Source organism: Zosterops lateralis (assembly GCF_965231275.1).
Source record: "Zosterops lateralis genome assembly, chromosome: 1".
NCBI classification, from domain to species: Eukaryota; Metazoa; Chordata; class Aves; order Passeriformes; family Zosteropidae; genus Zosterops; species Zosterops lateralis.
This window is the reverse complement of record NC_139762.1, coordinates 120,281,988-120,306,078: the sequence shown is the minus strand read 5'-3', so window position 1 is coordinate 120,306,078 and position 24,091 is coordinate 120,281,988. Positions and strand designations below refer to the sequence as shown.

Below are 24,091 nucleotides of genomic sequence, written 5' to 3'. Positions count from 1 at the left end.
TGGAGCCTTGTAATAGTATTAGCTGACACAGACGTGTGACTGTGCTTATCAGACGTCACTGCAGGGCTAAGGGACACGCTGTGGTGGCAAGCCCCACCACTACAGTTTACATTGCACCCTGCAGCTCTGAGTGGGTGCTGCTTCAGCTCCTGCTACCCAGACCTTCAGAAGGGCAACTACTTAATAGATAACAAAACACTGCCAAGTGTAACATCTCCTGATCATTTTTTTATTTTCTTGGATTTCTGTTGAAAACTTCTGCTTCACTATGATGACTTTTTTTATTTTTCTTTTTTTTTTAAGCTAGCTGAGAGTCCAGAGCCCTTTGTAGTCATTGGCAAAAATGTACTGGGGACAGGGAGGGAGGTTGGCAAGGCACCAGCAGCTCCCAGAAAGGGACACCAGCTCCCAGTAAATTAGTTGTGGGGATTTGCCAGGCAATGACAATTTTTAGTTCTCTCAGACCTCTCTTTCTATGGAAGCTTCATATACTGTAGAATGTTGCATACTATCTCTTCTCCCTATGATAGGCTGCCAATTCAGAGAGGCAGGAAGTAAATACCTAATCCAAACCCAGTGTCAGTGTTATTTTGCTTGGATTCTACCTCCCTGCACTCAATTGCACTCTATCTTTCCAGAACTGAGCTCTTACAGTAAGCTCCTTACATAAAAACCAGTGGAAAATAATATTAAAATGTAATGCAAAATATTGCCATTTCCATCAGATGTCTATTTCCCATCAATGTGAAAAATCCAAGAACTTTCTCGCTCACCTGCTATGTCTATTTGTAAACCTCATATCCTATTTTCAAGACCTATCATAAGCAAATTGATTTGAACTGTGACACAAATCCATGTTGATGACCTTTAAACAGCATTAAGGGTAAGTCATGAGCCTAATGAAAACTGCTTGCTCTTTTCATTCACTCAAACATGTGTGCTAAATTCTTAAAAGAATATTTAAAGGATATAAGAAAGTTTTCAGGAATTCCCAAGAGGCTGGCTCACATCTTAAAAAGCAAAAGCAACTATTGTCCCAGAGTGCATATAAACAGAAACCATTAATCTAAAAGCCAGATTACAACAAGACTCCATTATGGAGCCAATTCTGGATAAGTAAAGACCTACTTTCTCCTTATTCTATATAATTTCTCCATTTTCTTTCAGTCAATATAAAGTCAGAGCAGACCAGATACAGTGGTTACTTGTTTTTTCCCATTAAACTATTAACTAAGTAGGCAAACAACTGTTGTGCATCATTTTTGTATACATCTAAATGTGTGTTCATGTCTTTGATCCTGATAATATCTTTTCAGTAAAATTAACAAGGCAAGCCCTGCAGGGCTAATTAGTTTTTCTTGCACAAAACTTTGGCAAGAAGTCAGCATTTTCTCCCATTTAACATTTTGGACTCAAACTGGCTCCACTTCTGCCCAAGTCAAAATCTAGCTTAACTATTTTTAGCCACAATGGGAATTTCGGTCCTCCACTAAGTGTCTATCTCTGATTCAGTGATTCAGTTCCCTGAGCTGTCTTTTACTGTGCATTGTCAGAACAATGCACTTAATTTCAGTGGCCAGTCCTGATCTAGTCAGAAGAGCCACAAGCAAGACAACTTGCAATACATAGTAAATTCTAGGTTTTTCCAGAGTTAGAAAAATATTCAATTTCTGGGATTTTTCACATGTCAAAACAATCGTTATTCTTCCTTCCGTCAGGTGTGTTTGATTTCTCTCTGCTATTCTGTTTTTTCCCTAAGCACAGTATTTTTTTCTTCCTCAGATTAGATGTCAACAAGAGAAGGTTTTCAAGTCAGAGTGAAATCTCCTCTTTTATGTGCCTTATACTGCCAGTTCAATACACAACAAGTGTTAAGTCCTGAGACTATGTCTGATCCAAACCATCTCATAGCTAATAAAATAAAATTATAGCAATGGGATATAATTGAGAAAAAGATAGAGCACTGTCTGCCCCTATGCTGCTCAACAGAAACAGCAACAGAAAAGTTTATGCAGACTAGCAAATTATTCTCACACCAGAAGACATATTCAGAGACTCTGAATTAAAAATGAGCACATATGCTTTTATTCCTGGAAGTGTGACATCCACAGTATTGGCAGTTTGGGACCCAGTGTAACAAACTCTTAAGCAGTTTCTACCCTTCTGGAGTACCAGATTAATTCTTCACAGATGAACATGATGTAAATATGAAGCATTTGGCTCCAGTCAAAACTGATTTGTTGACTATCCCACTAGCATTTCAGCATGCTCTGAACCTTATTATTTCTGTCAGCAAACCCTCAGATGGCCAAAAGTTTCTGCTTCCATCCCTACAATGCAGCAACCCTTTGTGAGACACTCAGAAAAAAACCAAAACGAACCCCCCAAAAAGCAATTAACTATACTAGTTCAATTTTAGATTGTGTCACTGAAACAAAGTCAAATACCTTAGGGGATGGAGGACCTCTCTGTACTCTCAGTATTTAAAGTTCTGCATTAGCTGTGACAAGGAGCTTTGAGAACAGTCATGATCAGCAACCACAGCCTGTAGGTGTGCTGCCTATGTGATGTACATGCAATGTAATTTGTGAATAGTAACTGAGGAGAAGAAACTACTATTTCCATTCCCAATACATGCTTTGATCTATAAAAATACCCTACTAGCTACTTGTGGGAGGGCAGATTCATTTCCTAACCTGACTACACAACAGAAAGCTCAAATATTACACTTGTGATAGAAATAAAGCACTGCAAAAATGACCAGGCTATAGTAAGGTCACTAGTCTTACCAGAGACCATTAATATACGTATATGAGAATGAATTTTGGAATTTTGTCCCCTAGGCATAACTTATACATTATCCCATTGCAACAGTATCTTTGACTCTGTTCTAATATTCTCCTTGGTATGGTAAAAACTTTTTTGAATTACTTTTTATTTATGTGACTGTGAGGACCATTTAACAGTACTATTCTCCTGATTAGAATTCAACATGTTTTGAGTTAGTTCCTGGAAACTGGAATTTTATCTTAAAGGTGGATGAATTAGAAAATCTATCAAATCTATAGGAAACTATCAATAGAATGGAGTTTGGATCACAAAAAAGTGGTGTATCTCTTCTCTGTTTCACCAAACCAATCACTGTAGTCAAATACCAAATTTTAAGAGATGACATGCAGTTAGGTACATGCTTAACTGCAAGTCATGTCTTAAAATTTAGCATGCTAATAATATGTACATTATATATAATACACAAGTAACATAATGAAATGAAAAGAACAAAGTATTCCCTATTAATTCTGTAGACAATGTGATAATGAATTTTTATATGCATTGTCATGGTTTCAAGCAGACTTACTATGACAGTTTCTAAGAAGTGACACATTGTTTGCATGTCACCACATTTACTGCTTTAGCACTATAATGCTGCAGCTCGCAAGAAGAAACTTTGTGTGACTAGCTGCAAACCTTTTCTGCAGATGGTAAGGACAGTCTAAAATTAAAAACAAACAAAACAAAACAAACAAACAAACAAAAAACCCAACACCAAAACCCAAGGTATAATATTGCTTTTGCTGTATTCTGATACCTGGCTACATTTCCGTGGAACAGGTTTTTTTTTGCTGCTGGGTGCTTAAGTAAAACACTGTAGCACATTAGATGATGGCCATCTTCTGAGACAAACTGAACTCCCATTTCTTTCAGGCACAAACTGAAGACGTTGTTTGCAGAGAACCCCTGAAGCTTTGTGCCAAATCCAGCTCTTTCCTGTCAGCATTCTGGAAAAGCTGCAGCTTTCATCCAAACAGCAGAGAAGGTGAGAAGCTATGCAGACAACTGACGTTAGTGCCTCATGGGACAAGAAAATTGAGAGGTTGTTAGAGCTAATGCAGTAAATATGGAGCAGGACAACAAAACCTGTTTTGCCTTCCCTTCCTCCTCCCTCTGGTGAAGTCAAGCATACTGCTTTTAAGCCTTTTGAGAGCTATATTTGGTGATGTTGACTCAAAAATGACTGCAGAACTTCACCCATGCCATGCAGGTGCTCTGCCCGAGGTCCATCCTCCTGGTGCCTACCTGATACTTGAATTTCTCCTACAGCCAGTGGAAAAAGACCTGTTACCTAAGGCTGCACTCAATCCCACTGAGCCCTTGTTTTTCCTGACTATGGGACAGAGCTGCAGACAATCAGACTACTGATCCAGGCACCTTGGTTTGGGTGCTGGAGGGATGAATCCTTAGGTCTCTTCGAACAGGACTGGGTCTGGAGAGCCAGTTCAACTCCAAGTACAAGGACCCCTATTGACATGAAGGAGGGCTGAATTCAATCTCAATGCTGCAGACTTCACATTTAGAAATGCTGCGGAGTAATCCAACCAAGTAAACTTTCCTAAGATGCATGGAATATCTCAAAATCAACACCCAAATGATTTTGACACCTAAGCAAAATTCAATTAATATAAAACACTTTGGTGTGAGTTTAGACGGTTCTCCTCTTCCTCTTCAATCCCTTAAAATTTTTTTACAAGTGAATAAAAAACAAACCTTGGAAAAAAACCCTCCCTCTATATAATTCTATTTCAGCAGCAACTGGAAAACTGGATCAACAGGAGTTCAGCTACTGCACACTTATGGAAGAAATATGACAAAGTGAGACACCTTGGGATTTATGTCAAAAACATGTCTGACAGAATTGCTTGTGGTTTTCCTCTTCTACATAAGATAAGTGCTAGGAAGTGCTGACAAGTATTATATCTGAATATATACATATACATACATACAAACACAGACAAAAAAAAATAAGCATATGTATGAAAGGACAGAACTCACTCACGGTTTGAAAGCTGGACTCAAAGGGAACACAGAGCTTGTGTCAGGGCAGGGCTGTCTCTTGTTTCCTGGGCTGGGACTCTGAGGGCCACCAAGTGAGGGGCAGATAAGGGTGCTGGGCAGGTCACCCACCCAGCAGCTGTAGAACTGAGAATGTGTTACTATTCTCCTTCTGGCGTTGCTGTGGGAAACCTCTCATGCCCCCTATAGCTCCTTTGTGTCCAGAAATTATATGTTAAATCTCATTTTTGGCTTTATATAATATCTCTGGGCATTGTAAAATTGCAGAATACTGGTGAATTAGATCACTCCCATCACATGAACTGCTGACACTTGAAATGCTCTTTTGATTCCCCTTTTATCTGCACAAGTTGTTAGACTAAAGAGCCAGACACCATATCTTTTTCTCTCACACAGATCATCTTATTTCCTATTGTTAGAGAAACAAAACCACCACATATTGTGTCAAGTGACATTTCTTAAATGCGGTAAAATAAAGGAAAAACAACTTCTTTTCTTTTCTAGATTGATACCTTGATTTTTGTTTAATTGTACTAAAATCCTTAATCTACTGGGTAATAAATATTCCCTAACTATTCTAAAAATCTCTATACAGAGACTAAAATTTACTCCAAAGACATTTGATTCTAAAGGACAAACGACGGAGATTATTTTTATTCAGCAGATTTCCTAATCACATACTGCCTTTGCTTCCCTCAGTATATAATGAAGTTCTCTAACCACTGCCATATTTCATTATCTCTAGACTTCTGAAAGAGAACTTTTATTAAATCAGTGCCAAAAATCTGAAACACAAGAAGTCAGATATGAAAAATACAAACTCTCCTTACAGTATTTAAATTCTCCCTCTATTTTTACTCAAAGGTTTATTCTACTCCAAGTACAGTGCAAAAAATACAAATTTTATTGATGAAATGAGTTTGAAAATTGTGACATGTATCTCTGGGTACAGGGAGTGAGAGGGGAAATTACTGGACTGTCACGTTCTCTCCAGGCTTGCACTTGTTCTCTGTGGTTGTCAGACTGTATCCATCTACCTGAGAAACTGCAGGGATGGAAGAAAAGGGGTAATTGCCTTCCAAAGGAGTCTTGGTGTTCAGCTAAGCCCTCATAAAATGAGCATCTGTAGGACAGAATGAGCACCACTGCACAGTGCAACAAAGAAGGCTTCCACATCATTTCCAAGGCCATTTCAGACTTGTCTGAAAGCAGACCTGAGATAAGACACTCCCTAACACGTTCCTGCTCAATATTTGCTTTGCACAAGGACTATGATTAATGAAAGCTCATTTCTTCACAATTTGTCAGTGATTCACACTAGCATTCAAAAGAAAAAAAAAAAAAAATTCTCCTTTATTTCTCAAGGCCAACATTTTATGTTGGCCTTGAGAAAGCCTAGTAGTTAAATGCTTTCAAGCCATAATAAAATCCCAAAACAACAAGAGAAAAAAACCAAAGCCCTGAAAACACAGCAGACTCAAAAGATCAAAACCTGGCATTACTGAAGAAAAACAACGTTATCTTGTGTGAATCCAACAATGCAGAGGAGATGTGAAGCAGCTGTGCAGAAGCAGCACAGCCTCATCCTCTGTGGTGTTGGACAGGGGTTCCAGCTGCTCTTCCTCACTGGCCTTGGACCAAGGGAAGCTGCCATCACGTGTGGAGGAAGGCAGGGACATATATTCCATTTCTCTTGTCATTTCCCTTGGGTGTTTTTCCATAACCACATTTCTGCTAATTAGCTTCACCTAAGAGTTGGGCAGGGCAACTGGTTCCCCTTCAGGCTGCAGAGTGACAAGAAGCCCCTATAGTCACACCTTGTTTGATCAACTCTTTGGGTATGAGCAGCACAAGGACACACAGACTTATTAAACAAACTCAAGCAAGCAAAATACCACTGTTTACCAGCAACATGCAAACACAAACCTCAGCTAAGGGGCCATTTGACCTTCAAGTACATAAAATGCACCCAGCAGTGCCCTATCACTCAGAAAACTCCCAGCACAATGCAGTGGTGAGGACGTAAAAAGAAGTATGAGCTTTCCCATAGAGGAAAATGTCCATGCTAGGACACAACAACAGCTCACCCAGCTTTTTATCACACATCTGGAAGCACCCAATGCCAGGAAACACCCAATGCCAGGGAGAGTACAAAAGGCAATATCTCATAAGGTCTAAATATCTGCTATTTATATCACACCTTATTATGCAATTTTGCATTTGCAGTCTTTTGGCTCCCTTCTCACAATCCCTGTCCAGACCCAGCTGGAGCAGCAGATAGAAGCACTGTAGGTTTTCATCCTTCTGTTTAGATCAGGGACTGTGGGCTCCTCCTGATAGTGTGAGCTCTTCACTCCTGAAGTATAGGAACTTTCTTCCAGTGGGAATCTTACTCTGTCATTTATACATACTTTGTACCTTTATATTACAGGATTTCTTTCCATCAAGGCTCTGAAACACCTACTTGGCTGACATCCCTAAATAAAACTAGACATTTCAATCCATTTGCCTTGTTTTTTAAACCTACATGGTTTACATAGCATCTTAACATATATTGATTTGTCTGTTTTTACATATTCGGCTTAATTAGGACTTTGCTAGCACTGGGGTGTTTTACTGACATTTTTCCTACTCTTATTTAAGAATAGATTTTTTCTTTTTTTATTTTCTCTCAAGTGGATGACCATCTGGATTTTGTGTGCTTCCTTCACTTGACATATTTTCCCTACTTTTTTTTGTAAACAATTTTCATAATGTCTTCAGTTCACCTTTTTGTGAGACAGAGAAATAACTAAATGCAATGTTAAGTGAAGACTTTATCAAAGTTTAGTTCCCGCACCAATTCTGTTTTTCAGAATGCCCAGTTTGGATATTTTTTGACCAGTACAAGAGTGAGAAATTGGAACCAGGTAAGGAAAAAATGAAGAAAAGTTAATTCACAGAAGTTTCATATATGTTGTCTAAGAAAATGCCAGGCACTATGGAACCCTTCAGCAGCCATTTGCTGGATGCCATTTGCTGTACCCAGGCCTTCCCCCCTCCTGCCCATCACTTGCTCAGCCTCTGAGGTCTCTGGGATTGCACACAGATATTCTCTACTGGCTGGTGTAGCTTGAGTGTAATGAAGAAAAATTGTGACCATAAGGCACAGTGAATAGGAGAGAAATGTCTCCATCCAGACAGCAGCTGCAGGACAGGTCCAACAAGTTATTTACTGCTCTAAAATTCAAAACTGTTGTCTTGAGTGAATACACAACAGCCTTAGTCCCTTCCCTTGTCCCCTTGCAATAAACTGTGTTTCTTCTCCTTTACAATATGCTGAACAAAAACTTTGGAAGACACAGAACCCCATGGATTAACTTCATGGAGAAATCAAATATCACTCAGTGTGCTGGTCTCTCCACAATGCACAGCAACACTGAAGCTGTCAGCATGGCCTTGCATCCAATTTTCGCCTCTTACTAAGGTGAATTTACGTGAAAGTAGCACCAAAGCTGATCCAACAATCTAGCTTCCAGTCCAGGGCTAGAGCAGCTGGAATTAATTTAGCAATTTTTGCCTTGCAACCCATTTCAGAATCTGGAGGAAGCAGCCTGTACCCATTATAAACTCTAGCTGTCCAAAGCTTACTGGAAGTGTAGGCAGATTGCAGCATCTCAGAGGTGATATTTAATGTTTGCTTACCAAAGCCAAAAGACCAGATTGGAATTAAGAATCAATGACTATGGATAAATATCTAAAGCAAAATCTGGATGCATCTGAAGACTTTCTTACTCTTTTATCTCAGCTCTTAGCATTTATTTTTGTTTTTCCACCCACAAAGTCTTTTTTATTGACTGAAATTAAATATTAATTCACTTTACAAGCTACAGTGCAGAAATCTGATCAAAGGCAAATGGTTACTACAATAAGTAGTAGTCAAATTCTCTAAATATAGAGTAATTTCTAAATTTTCTTCTAAACCATAGCACTGAATTAAACATGTCAAAAGACTCTGGGACCAACTGACATGCACACCATGACACAGATACACCCACAACATACTGGCTAAAATAGCTCATTTTCCATTAAAAGGAATAGAAACAAGGCAGCTAAGTATCTTAGACTTGTAAGCTTTCAAATCTCTGCCAGTATTATTAAATGAGAACATTATTTAATTACTAATGGTATGAGAGGATAAACTCTGCCTGTCCTAAGTCTAAAATATTTAAGACCAAACTTCCACAGAAAGAAAAGATGTTCCAGGTGAAGTGGGCTCTATTGGACATGAAAGATCTGGATCCAGCTTCCCATTTTTTCAGAAACTTTTTGTGGGACCTTATGCAGTGAACCTCAGGTCCACATTTGTACAACAGGGCTCCTCTGCTCTGTCAAACAATTGTAAATCTCAAATCACTTCAATATTACAAGGAACTCAGTACTAAAACAATGACATTAGGGACAGATGAGAACATACATCTACTTGTCTACATTTAATTTGTAAGCAAGGCTCATTAACTTTGCTCCTCACATACAACAAAATGCTCATGCTTTCTTTAATAGATGTCTTTTCACCCAGAGGTAAGCTTGTGGCACTAAATCTTTACTAGGAGTGATTTACACAACAAAAAAGATGAGAATATTCTCAGGCACAATGTATACCCCTCCCTGGGGTGCCTTGGTTTTGGGCTGGTGTGGTGACATGCTGATGTGACTGAGCTCAGCACCTCCCTTTGCACGGTAATTTTTGCATGCATACACCCAGCACACACAGAGAAGCTGTCAGTAAACAAGAGAGAACAGCTGTCCCCAGCTTAGTTTAAAATTCTGACCTACACAGTTGGAGAAAACACTGCTTTGCTTTCACAGAAGGAATAATCTCACTCACAAGTAGGTTAGTCATCAGACCTCCTCTCTCAGGAGATGGCTGTCACTACTCTGAAGTTCCTTGCTATGAATGAAGACATGGCAAACTGGAGACCCTTTGTATGGCCACTGCCTTTGACTGAGAGCTCTGACAATAGAAACAGAAGTTATTTGAGATACCGTACTAAGAATTTCTAAAAAGAAAGGAGTACTAATGCCATGGATTTTAGAAATAAAAACCATTAAAAATGCATTAGGATTTCAATAGATCTAGATACTTACTGATTATACTTCTCTTATTCCCTACCCTGTCCTTGGTCCTCTTTTTTTCTGATCATCTCTTCTAGCCTTAGGGAAATTATCTGGTGACTTGGACTGCAAATTTATTTTCTTTCTTTTTTTTTGCATCCTTACCATAAGAAATAATTCCAGCTGTACTGCTGACATTAGGTTACTTATACAGGGTGCAATTTAATTATCTAAATGGCATATGTTATTCCAGCTAACATGCATCTTGCTCCTGATACAGATTTCCTGCCTTTGACACATGACAAGCCAGCCACAGCTCTGACACCCTGCTCTGTCCCCAAGGCAGCTTGTCCTCAAAACAGGCTGAAGTCCAGCTGCCCCCAGACCCCTCCACTTGCCCAGGGCTGTTCCCTGGTGAGGCTTCATGAAGTATCAGCTTCAGGGCAGAGGCTGAGTTCTCACTATCACCAAGCCTGGTGGCCTTGAGGGTTTCCTATGGTCAAGGTACAACATGGAGATACAGACTATTGTGCAGAAGAACTAGAGGGCACTTGCACAACTGGGACTACAGATCTTGTGTGGAAGGGGAAGGAAAGACTACTTTTGCTGTGGCTCTGTGCTTTTTATGTTCATTTTGATCTATTATCTCACTCCCATTTTCTTTGAGTACTGCAAATCTCCTTTAAAAACTGTGTTTCAAAATAGCACCCTTAAGCCTAGAATATCTATGTTATCTGTGACAACTTACCAAATAATGAATGGCAAAGTATTTGACATCATTGAATAAATTTATCTGCATCTTTCATCCACAGAAAGATGTATCTTCTTTTTTTCTTACCCACTAGACCAGTGTTAAATCAGTGCACATCAGAGTCAATGGCTGGTTGACCTTCTATAAACATGGAGATCACAGGTGACTTAGGTGAACATCCCTCTGGAGGGGACGTTTCATTCCAGAGAAGTTTTAAAATAATATTTATGTTGGTATTAAAAAAAAGCACTTAGCAAAAATGTAAAAATGTTGTGAGATTCTTCTGTTTAGACCTAAAGAAAAAAGAAAGACTCACTTGACTTCTAATTGACTCTTTCATGCATTTATAATAGAGAAAAGTGTAGTTTTAGATAGATGGGAAAGGAAAAGGGGAAATCCAGTTAAAAACCTCCATTCCTCTTTTGTATTTTACTTTGGTAAACTTTAGGCAGGTTGGGTATCATTTCTGTGCCCAGAGGTGGTGTTTGTCTATGGCACAGCACTGAAGAATTGTTCTTCCATCCATCATCACAGTGTTGGAACAAGGAACGATTGCTATGTGTGCTCCTGCAGCAAACTGATCTGCCACAGGGATCCACGACTGGCACGTTCCTTTGCGTTGTCCCCCTTGCAGGAACACTCTTGAGTTCAGACTTGTTCACAAGGGATAATACTCCTTTCCACACAACTCGAAAATGAGAAAAGGTTTTGAAGGTTTTCTCCCCATCTTCCTTTTTAAAAATAGAGAGGGCAAAGGCATCATAGAGATTTGCTGTTGTGCCTCTTGCTTGCAGGGACCCAGGCTCTCCTGCTGTTTGCATGCTGGCTTTTCAGCTTGGCTTCACAAGCAGGGGACATCTGTGCCTGCCCTGTGCCCTCTCCAGCTGCCCCCTGCCTTCCAGTAATGCCCTGGGGGAGGATGCCTCCATGAAAGACTGGCAGCAGCAAAATCTTGCTTGTAACTGCTTTCTCTTAACCACTTCTCTGTCTCACACAGCCTCCTTCTCAGGAATATGGGTTTAGGTAAGGGTTGGGTTTTGTTTTTAAGTCCAGTTAAGAGAGGAAACTGATGCTGGAGTTATAAGTGCTGAAGTTACATTAATCTGAATCATTATTGCTGAAATGCATCAGACATGTTTTCAGAGATTCAGTGCAATAATGGAACTTCTAAGATTAGGTTTTTCCTTTCAATTTCACACCCGCCTAAACTAAAAAATTTGTTTTCAATTAACAACAGAAATCAGACTGAGAGGGGACACCTGTGAGTCAGACATAGCAGCTCTCATCGTCAAAGCATCTCATCATCATCAAAGAAAATTAATTTGCTTTCAGAAAAGAGGAGTATTTCAGAAGAGCTTATTCTTCATACAGACATTACTAACATTGGTTACACAATATTGTAATATGACTTGTCCCGCCATTCTGTGTTAACACATACTAAGAAAGCTTCCTAAAGAGCACATCTAGCCCTCATCCACTCCCTCTATAATACACTCATCAAGCAAATTATTTTTCAGTCCAAGAGCTCTCATTTCTTTCAGCTACTCTAATTAAAAGACTCTCTCTTCAACTTACTTATTTCATCCAAAATTACACATACAAGTATGTAGCAAACTGTGTGGAGTCTTCCTAAATTCAACAGACTGAAGAAGCACTGAAAAGCCAAGAGAAATTATTTACCATTTCACTATTACTGGAGCACCCTCAGCATTTTGAGTAAATTAGAATTAAATCCATGAACATCAACTTCACCATCAGGCAGAGAATATATCAATCTAAAATGCTGATTACAATAAATTGGTATCAGGTTCACTGAAGCATGTCTTATTGACCTGAGTAATCTGTCTATCCTGCTTCAATTCTAAAAAAAGACTGTAGAGTTCAGTGAAACAGGACTAGCTTCATACCTATGTACTCTTTTCATATTATATATTTTGCCTTTTGTGCTAAATGCTGGTAGCTATGGTGTAAAGAACTTTGAAGTGAATGTTAGTGTTGTGACTAAATTCAGGGGCACTAACCAAATTTTTCTGTGCTATCATCTTACAAAATGAAACTATGCATACATATATAGACCACAGGCCAAGATACTTTTGGAACAGTTTTTTTCAAATAGCATTTAACTCCACAAAAGAATTTGTATCAAATTTTTAAAAAGATGACGTATGAAAATACAAAAGCTTTGTGAAAGTAATAGAAATGGAAATGAGTTCCCAATTCTTCTCGGAATAAGCCTGTAACACATTGATCAGTCTGCAAAAGAACAGCCTTACCTATTTTATTTTAGCAGTATCCACTGTTCTCCAGGAAAACCTCCTCCAAAGTCAAACACACTGGTAGATACTTCAGTAAAACAATAGACAGGTCATCCAAGGATCCTTCAGTAAGCAATCCAAAAGGAGGCTACAGTGCTTGGGAAAGAAACTGTGTGAACTGTGTGAGTTTGTAAACAAAACTTGATGCCATTTTTGTCTGTCACAGAAACCCAACTGACTGAAAGAGTATGAAAAATGGAACCATCTCAGGAATTATCCAAAACAACCATCCCCAAGAATACATGAAATCACAGCAAGCTTTACTGTCCCAAAGAATGCCAGCAGCAACCCTTTGCAACAGGGCATTCTGCAAGTGGCCAGTGATTCCTGGAACTGTCACTGACACTTGGCTGTCCTTGGGATAGCTCTGGCCTGTGCCATACTGGAGGTTTTTCATGCAATGTCTAACCCTTGTGGTTGCATCAAGAGGGACCCAACAAAGGATGACTGAAGACAGTGAACTTTGGGTAACAAATGTGCCCCAGCGTTCTGCAGTGAAGCTCACTGCTGCCTTGGAAAGGAAAGCGCCCTCTTTAAGAGCTGCTTTGTGAAGAACTGGTTTTTTTTTGGACTTCTAATTACCTTATCTTTTAGAGACAAGGACAGAATAGCTTAGAAAATCCTAGAAGATTTTTTTATTAGTTTGGTGAAGCACCAGTTTTTAGACAGGAGCTTAGGGGAGCACAACATCATTTCCACAATAGCAAGCATAAAAGATTCTCAGTGAGGAATGAACTTGAGCCTCAGAGGTCAGGTAAGACCAAACTCAGGAGTTCACCTTGTCACTCAAATAAAAACTTCCTCAGACTTCAGGTTTGCATCCCATGGTTCCTGTCTTCCCTGCATTTTAGAAGAAATCCTGTATGAATATTTATTACAAGTAGCTACATGATGATTTGAAAATTCAGCAAATATGATTCAGGCAGTTTGTAGGCACTTTGAAAATTCAGCAAATATGATTCAGGCAGTTTGTAGGCACTTAAATACTGAAAGAAAACCACTGCTCTGATAGCTTAAGCCATCTCACAGATCTTCTTAATGTGCAATATTGCGAACATGTTTTTTTAATGGCTCAGCTGTCAGTATTGTATATACTTATGCAGAGCGTATGTGTAGGATAAACTCCAACAAATCCAAACACTTATTTGGAAATAAAGGCTATTTGGTAATATTTAGAATTAATGGCTACAGTGCTATAGTAAGCATGCTTTTCAAAGATAACTTAGCTCCTCCCACAGCTGCTCAAAAACACCAGAAGAGCTGTCTCAGGTATGGTATGTGGGGTACAGGTATTGACTCACCTACAATACCTGTAGGTGTATTGTAGGTGAGCCAATACCTGTACCATAACACCCATATGGAAAGGATACTGCATGCTAATGGAATGACTTAAAATGTTAAACTGTTTTCTGAGTCCCACCTAGTGTAAATCAAACTCACTTATCCCACCTGAAACCCTGGCCTTTTTTCATGCTTTCCCAAAAAGAGAATGACCACGACATGCTAAGAGCAGACTGTGGCAGCTTCATATAAGGACTGTACTGGGATCCTGTTTTAATCTCAAAGTCACTTTGAAACAGCTGTGCCAGTGTCACTTGCTTGTTTTCAATATTTCCCAAAGGACCTGGCTTCCAGTGCTATGTGTCAAATATTCACATATCTTCATCAAATAGAAAACTCATGAGTCTGCCATATGTCATGATAAATACCATGGGTTTTTTTCCTGAAATAAATAACATGCAACAGTCTGTTTGGCTTCCCAGTCACTTGGGAGCAATTTTTTGTTCTTCTACATCTTGCAACAAAATCAGAGAGCCAAACAAAGGCCAGTTTGCAGAGGATTATATAGGTTTGTTTTGCCTCTCAGCTCTACAGAAGCCAGATGGAGCCTGTTTATCCAGACAATACGATGCAGCCCTTTGTGCCCCATAGATTTGGTCCAGATAATGCTTCATCATTTAATTTATTAGTGTGTCTCCCTGACATCTGATTCCTTCCAAATATCTTGCATGAGAGAAGACAATACACTGGCAGCTGCTTATAAAAACATGGAACGGAAATGCAACATTTTTAGGACATATGATCTGCCTCTGAGTGAAGGGAAAGGCACAACAGCCTGGTCTGTCCATTCAGGCATTACACAGCTTAAGTGACATGTCACAGCTGAAAATCCAGCTCATGAGATGCCTTTGATTTTGCAGAGGGCATGCTGTAATGCCCAAAACATCACTCTCCTAACCAGAAATACTGCAGTACATATTTAAAAAAATATATGCCATTGATGCTACTCTATACTCAAAAGATGGTAACAACATAAAAAAAGGAAATGATCAGTGGTAAAGGAAGATGTTGTTGTAGAGTTAAATTGCTCTCCTAAATTAAGGACACAAGGTGCTGGGGTAAATTGGAATAAATGCTTTCTAACCATTATGGCAAAGGATAGCTATGCTCATGCAGATGGTACCTGCTGGTAAATCATTGTAATATCATATATTCCAAACCCTAGTAGGTTTCTCTGTGCAAGAAATACTATGCGAGTCTGTGAATGGTGTCACAAGTGCAAGCACGTTCTATTCGTTACTTTAAAATTTTGTTTTGTGAAACATTACCAATTAGATATTATTACCAAATACAGAAAATGGATTTCTGCAATTTTAAAAATAATTATTCTTGCCCTTTTTTCCCCCTTTAACATGTCTTACCATGAATCCCCTTTGATTTTCCTTAATGTATCCATAAAACCAGAGTCAGTGAAGTCCCTTATCACAGCTGCAGAAGTAAAGTTCTCACCCCTATGCTCATACAGGGAATGGGGATATTCCCTGGTGCCAGTGCTTGGACTGTCTGAATATGAGTCACTGCATATTTGCCCTTGGCACTGCTTCCACTCTTCCAGCATCTGTTTTACTGAGAATTAAGTGCCAATAATAAGCAGACCAGTTCAAAGGACATTTTACTCATCTTATTCCAATAGTAGCTTTTAGTAATTTTTTTAATAAGCTTGCACACCACTGATAAAAATCTCAGGACTGAAGGGAACCTATATGTAACTGAGGTACTGAACACCTCTGAAGCAAGACAGATCAGATGGTAGCTGTATTCCCATGGCACTTTAAACTGACCAAAAATGCTGAATCACGGGTTACATGATACTTCATATAAGAAGTATAAAGAAGGTAAATAATCTTTTAATGACCAGCTCAGCAGTGAGCATATGTAAGTTCTTCAAACAAAATCAATTAACTACTGCCAGTCTTCTTTGTTCCTTGATATAATATCTATTGAAAAAGCAATAAATTCACTTATCTTTCAAGACATTAAAACACTTGAGTTATTAAATATGAATGACTAGGATCCAATATAATCTCCTTGTCTTACAGTCACATTGACTGACTTTATCATTTGGCACAAGAAATAACTTCACCTTAAAAGCAAAGAGTGCTAATGAGTCTCCTTGGAAGAAACAATCATGAGATGAAGATATCTGTTTATTACCAATGACCATTCTCTGTGCTTTACTATAACTTTTTTTCAGCAGAAAAATTTCTATAAGGTATTGAGAGTGACAATACAAATTATATTATTCCTGGTAGTCCACTTGGATAAAGGTTTGTGACAGGATTGCCCCCAAAAATAAATTGAAACCAGAGGTCAAACAGCAGTTCAAGCCACATACCAGCTAGAAAAGAACACTTATCTCCAATGAATATCATGCCCTGAGGTATATGATATCTAACACAAAAACTTGTGAGAATTAAACTAATACAAATGCCATTTCTCCCATTTTAAAAAAGAGACAGTCTTAATTCCATCATCTTTATCCTTGGTCTACAATTAGATGGCAAAGCACCTAAGTATAAGCTTTTTATGAAGAAATATTCACAAAATCAGGATGACACAGAATGTGTAAACCTAAACTAAGAAGATAACATTGGCAAAAAAAAAAAAGGTGGAAGGATGCAAACATAACCAAATGTATTTCTTTCACATTAACACTCTAATATCTTTATGCAAACATTTAGCTGCTGACAGTTTGCTTATGTGTGTCAGCTCTTCTTCACAACACAACAATCAGCTGAGGTTTCCTGAAGTCCTTTGAGTGTATATGTTTAACTTCCCCCCAAAAGTAACCAGTAGCATACCATTAATTAGTGTTTACTCCTGAATGAACACTATGATAATCCAGGAGATAATTTATGAGGACTTGCAAAGGAAAAATGAAGTGTCCTATATGACACTCTGCTCTGTTCTGGCCATGCATAGTGACTCTGCTAATTTCCACTCACTCTAATACCACTTTTAAGCTGCTCTACAAGGAACAGGCATGAGAGTCAGTATGAATTATACATAAGACAGACTTATAAGACTTATAAGAATTATATATAAGTCAGTGGAAAATAAGAATCAGACCCCTAATGTAAAACAGGTGTGACTCTCTCTTGGCAAGTCATTTTGGCAAGCCTAGCCAAAATGCACTTGTAGCTAAATAAATATCAGTGGCCTAAATCTCCTCTTGTGTGCTTCTGTTCCCCCCCTCCCCCTCGCAAAATAACTTTGTTCACAAAAGGGATTAGTTACTCAATACAGCATACGAAGTCCTCACAATTTCCACTCAGGCTTGGGATAATTATACCTTCTGTAATCCACAATCCACTAGTTAGCTGACAAATTAGTATGCCTTTTACAAAGAAGTAATACTCATGTTACCGTTTGTAACACAAACCAAAAAAACCCTGAAAACTAACCCCAAGAAAAACACAAATCAACAAAACAAAATAAGGACAAATCAGCCACACAGTGAAACAAACAGAATTAACGGAGAACTCTTTCAACCCTGTCAGGTTTCACTTTAAATAAAGAAAACCCCATGCTGCAGAAACACAAAGGCCAATATTTTACCCTTCTGTGTGTGTACATCGACAGGGGTTATGCAAAAATTCAAGGATAGAATGTGATTGACTAGTAAGTTTTCAAATTACTTTGTACTACCTTTTGTACTGGATCAGTTAGTAGTCACACTGAGCTTGATGCAAATATTCATATGAGAAAAATGACTTGCACAAGAAAGAATGGCAGAATCAATCACAATCAATTACATTCTAGTTGTATTCAAAGGGACAACATGGAATAAAAAATACCAATTGGAAAATCTGAGTGATATTTGTTGATAATTTGTTGATATTTGTTACCATAAAGTAATTAAAAAAACTCTTCTAGATGAAAAGTGATTAAGTCACTATTGGATATCTTTAGGCAGACATCTCTAGGCAGACATAGGCTCTTTGTTACTCCTGGATATTACACTTATTTCTTATTTCATTCACTCTATATTTACAGTAAACCATCTTCCCTAGAAACACTCCATATTTATTTAGGATTTAGCCCAAATGAGTTTCATCAGTATTAAAAAACTGAGAGAAAATAATCAGGCTATTGGACCCAATAAACAAGAACAAAAGGAAGAGTCTGTGCACTAAAGCTTTCAAAGAAATATTAAATGTATGAGTTCATTTGATTCACACTCATTCCAAAGAAAGGCTCCTTGGATTTTGAGTGCACTGCACAGAACAATATACCTCAGACATAGCTGAAAAGGCATCAGCTCTGGTAGGTGCTCTCTTAATATGCCAGTTCAACAAGGTGCTGAACCATGAACACTGATGCAATTCAGCTGCACAAAGTTCACATCTACTGAAGTCAATGCTCATTTTGGTATCTGTTGAGGACTTTTATACTGCTGACAGGTTGGTCAGAGCTGCTGCTGCACTGAGGAGGCTATTATAGGTCCAGCAGCTGCAAATAAAAGACTAAATGATGGCTGATAGCATAAGTAAAATAACTTTTCTTTTTAAAGACAGCTTTCACAAACTACTGTTTACACAATAAGTATAAATAAATGCCTGGTCTAAAAACTCAGATGTTACTCTGGACCAAAGAATGCCAGACTCATGCAAAACTCTGTGGTTTGGGGACCAGGCTATAGGACTTTACTGGGATGTAAAATATACACAATTCCTGTCCTTCATAACTCCCAGCACTGTTTCTCATTCCATAGCACTGTACATGTCTGAAATAGCTGGACTTCTGGACATCTTTATCTTAATCCTACTTAAAAAGCTTATGAATGAGAACACTGGAAAATGGAGGCAAATCCTGTTTTCCTCAGCTGAAATGTCTAGTGAATTCACAGAGATCTTTCCTGGGGTGAGGACTAAGCAAGAAGTTCTGTGCCTCTAATATGGTAATTGGTGACTTAGATGAGGTACACTTCTGCATTTAATAAACTTAAAAAACTCAAAAAGTTAAGTGTGCTTGTACTCTGCAACTGTACTTGACCTATAAAATTCCCCTTTTTACTAGCTAAACAGTTTTAATTTCTTGCCACACATTCTTCTTGCTATTTATTCTCCTATTTACTGTTGCATATCCTGTAAAATACATGCTGCTCATTCACTGTCACCTTGTTCTGTCTCACCTTGCTGAAAGCAAAGTCAGTGGCAAACCTTCACTGACCTCGAAAGGCGCAGGATTTGTCCTGAGATGCCTAATCCAAAGCAGGACTCCCTCTTAATTCAGTAAGCTTTGGATCAGACCTAGAAGGGCTCTTAGCAGAATCAAGAAGTGGCAAGACACAGTCACATATCAAAACCACATCCGAGTGTTTATCTCACATTTCTAATCTTTGATGTGAAAGAGATTAAAAAGCAAGCTGTTCATGTCAACTGCTTGGATGCCACACAGGATCTAAATGACTGAATAAGCACCTATAGGATACCTATGCACATTCATACGGTTTCATTTCCTCAAAAGGGAGCTAATATTTGAGTATGAGGCTTATGGTAATAGTTCCTCAACTGGTTCTCAACTTGCCACTATCAAAATCTCACCATCCTTTCTACTCCTACAGAGGAAAGAAGATGGTTATGCCTCTTGTCTCAGGACAAACTAGAAACTTATTTGATCAAACACAAAATGAAAAATCTAAAAGATATGCTATCTAAACACTTCAGATAAAGCCTTGCCACAGATCCTAATGCAGTCTGTTTCAACAGGCATCCAACTGATTCCACCATATCTTGTTTTATGTTAACTAAGGTCAAATGTGTTGTGATGGTCTTTACTCTCCTTTATGTCATTCAGCCAAGTTTCTATAGCTGTTTGAGTCGCCACAGGTGTATCTGACTATAATTTTGTCTCATATATATATTTACAGACTGAAGGTAACTAGATAGAGAAACTGGGTGCATGTATGATGATGACATCTAGCTACCAGAACCACAGAAACCACATCAAATGGCATTAATTTAGACAAAGGGCAACTGAAGTAATGAAAAGCATTACAATATGTACACAAGTGCGGTGTGAACCTCCCTGTAGCAAGGAAGATCTATAACATTGAATCAAATAAGGGGATCAGGGGAAAAGGAAATAAAAAGGTAAAAATAATTATTTAGACATCTTGGGAAATGAAAGAAACAGCCACACTCATCTGCAAAATCTGAGGAGAAATCTGCTCAGAGTGACCAAAGGAGGATTTTCTTAAAAGCTCAGGGTCAGTCCAACTTCTTTTAAGCAAATTCATGATGGGGCACCATTAAGTCGTAAGAACAGTTTGGTGAATGGCAAGCAGTCATGCAAGTTTAACCACCCTATATTTCTGCATTTATTCAACATGTAAATGAATGAAAGTGAGTCACAGGCAAAGAATCTAAAAGTCAGTATATTACTTTTATTTTATTCATCTGCTTCATCTTACTGTGTTGACTCCTGCCTAGTCTTAGAAAAACACTAATTAGGCATATGTCTCAAGCCTTAGAGGCAACTTCTTTTCTGTATATAAAGGAGAAAATATTCCACAACCAAATCTGCCTGCTGGATGTCTCTGAGGCAGTGTCCACGGCCAGGTGATCCCCCAGGTCACGTGCAGTGTGGCTCAGACAGGAAATCCTCCTGCCCGGATCCAGGAGGAGAGGGCTGTTACAGAACACACTGGTGATGTTTAAAGGCATGCAGGATTGAGAAGCTGGTCCCTGAGTCCTGCAGGCAGTGCAGCAGCTGTGTCACAGAAGTGCTGGCGAGGGCTGATGGATGTTAGCTTGCACCAGGGGATCACGGTGTGTAACAGGGCCTCCCTGAACCCTTTTTGGCAAAACTTATGCCCATCTGCTTCCCCTCTGCTCTTTCTCCTGGAGAGGAACATATGGCCCAGAATATGTATCTTGGAAGCAGAAAATTTATTCATGTAGTTTTCTAAAATATTCTGAATACTTTCATTTTTCTCCTACAAGCTTTTATTTCAGTTATGAACCTTATATTCTGCCACAACTTTTTTTTTTTTTTTTTTTTAATAAAGTAAGTTCCTTGATTAAAAAGTTAGGTAGCTCACAATTAAAAAATAAATTTATTTTAAAAAAGAGTGTATTGTACTTCAATAGTAAGAGTTACTATTGCAAGAAAAATCTTTGCCAGAATTCTCATCTTTTTGTCCATTGCACCATCATATTTTAAAACTTACCTTGGTCCAATACCATTGCATCCAGTAACAAACAACCACAGAAAAAAATAAAGCCACAGTTAAGCTTAACATGAACATCTAAACATGAAACATTTTTGTTTTGAGTCATTCAAAGTGGAGATGAGCTTCCAAAATTTACCTCACATTAAATTATGCTTCACACCACAAACAGAACAACTAAGTTCCTCAAGATGCAAGAAAATCTTTCTTTTAAATACAAGTACCAACATCTGTGTGTGCAGTCCCATTTCCTCAACCAGGGTAAACTTTTCCATTGTATCAGTGAGACTTCAGCCAACTTGCCTGTTTGAAGACAGCAGAACTGGAACCAGGATTCATCTGAATTTGGTCTCACTTCTGACTAAATATATATAAACTTTACACATGTATATGTGTGTGTGTGTATAAATGTATAGAATATATACTTGTTTATATACATATACCTGTATACACATAAATACGCATACATATAAATATATACATATCCATATATGCATTATTATTTTAGTATTTTTATTCAATACACTAATTCTTGATTGCAAAAATGTAGTGTAAGGAAAATGTGCCATAGTAAAACCATGCCAGGCCAGCTGTTGACTCTTTGATAGCCTATCCAACACAACCTACCAAACACTGACACACCAGATATGAAATGCCTGTAACAGGACAAGCAATACTGAAATGTATGCCTGTCATAACCAAATGCTTTTCTAACAAACAAGTAGATAATGTACTCTGCCTGTATATTCATTGAAGTGTTTCATATGGAGTCCATTAAGAATCACACAGATGTTTCTCATCACATACAACAAAAGCAAAGTTGCCTAAAAACAACTGAACTCAACAGGGTTCCTTCTGCTGATTTTAGTGGGGTTTAGGACAGATTTGAGTGTTTTCACTTAACGATATGTGGATTTTAGATTCTTCTTTTCTCTAAATATTTCAGTGGATATTGTTGATTCCTGCAAGTTGGATGCATGTGTCAGGAAAACATTTTCTACTATCTTAGTATTAAGCCTATTGTTTATCCTACCTTTGCTGCAACAGATGAGTTGGGTTTCTCCAGCAAGTCCCAAAGCTTCTTCCTTTTTTCTGGGCAGCAGGTATTGTCAAACTCTTCCCCTTCTCTCTCTCGCAATGTCTCTGCCTCTCTCCTCAGTTCCTCATTCATTTGCTCTTTCTTTTGATGGTACCTTGCCTGGCAGCAAGATTCTAAATATATTTCATCAATTCCCCAGTAATCAAGCTCCTGGCCAAAAGAAAGAGCACACATTTCTTCCATCATATGTAGTTTCCCTGTCCTGTAGAAATTCAAAATGGAAGTGAAAGCCCCTGGGTGCCGATCAAAAAAATACTCATTTTCATTCAGATTATAGTCATCACATACTTCTAGCAGAGATTCATGGGTATTGCAGTCTCTGAGCTTTCCTAATCGTGTCCTTGGAAGTCTGTCCAAAGTCCTCCACAGCACTTCATGGTTGAGTCCACCAACATTTATTTTAACTCTCCGTGAGCAGGCTTTGCTCCTAATGATCTCCACTGGTTCTGGAGGGAGAGAAAGGGTGGATCTTGAAGACTTTTTGGTGATCCCTGGTGGGGCTTTCTCAGCCATTCTGCAAAAGATGAAGATGTAACACCAGAGTCTGTAGGAAAATGAGCTTGGAGACTACGAATATTTGGGCAGAATCCTCTTCAGACAGACAGCTCCATTCCTGAGGCTAAAAAAGACAAGAAATTAACATATCGCCATATACAATGCATCCCTCAATCTTTCTCTCTCTCTCTCTTTCCATACTTTCATATGCAGATGAAAATTTAATGATTGTAATTTGCCCTCTTTATAGTGATACTCTGTGGCAATATCCAGCAGTGTTGAAACAACTGGAACAGCTAAGAGCACTATGTTTAAGCAAAGGAAAAACTCACTGGCATTTTTATATTTGTGAAAATCAACTGTGAGAATTTGTATAAAGGACTTGGGTTTTTCTTCTTTTTTTTTTAAGAATCAGTTTCTGATTCAGCTGTGTTAGCTTAATTTGATTACTTACCTTTTAATATGTGAGGTGTGCAAATGGAAAGATTGTAGGAATATCTGTAAGTAAAGACAGAGGCTACTCTACCATTTACTGAAAAATTCAAGTTTGGGAGATACCGAGCCTGAATACAACAATCAGAGCATATCAAAATCTCCAAACTAAACTGCTTCTCTCCTTGTCCCAATTCAAATTTTAGTTTGCTGTATTATTTCATGGGTAAATATTATTCACCAAACAGTTTGACTTCCATCCTGAGAAATTGTATTTTTTAGCACCACACAGCACTTATTTCTTTACAAATGGGTCAAAAGAATCCTAAGTCTTTTGTGGCCAACTGACCAGTCACACACGTTATATATGCAAGGGCTGTACATACTGTTCTCTGGATCCTCTGAAAGGCTCTTCTCTGCCCCACTGGTCACCTGTTAAATTGCTGCAGACATGACTGCATGACAGCAATCAGTGACCTCAGTTTCAATAATCCACAAGTGCATCCACACTCACTGTGCCCAGTGCTTCAGTGAACTCT

At 38.5% G+C, this 24,091-nt stretch overlaps 1 protein-coding gene across 1 annotated transcript in view; it reads right to left on the bottom strand.

Annotated features, from left to right (window-relative positions):
- Window positions 1–23,138, bottom strand: part of KCNB2 (potassium voltage-gated channel subfamily B member 2) — a gene marked incomplete at its 5' end in the record, with an annotated part of 163,153 nt that extends 140,015 nt beyond the window's left edge. Inside the window, one exon of the mRNA XM_083869949.1 lies at window positions 22,560–23,138. Within this exon, the coding sequence (XP_083726075.1) occupies window positions 22,560–23,138 (579 nt within the window). The remainder of the gene's footprint in view (window positions 1–22,559) is intronic.
- Window positions 23,139–24,091: the final 953 nt, after the last annotated feature.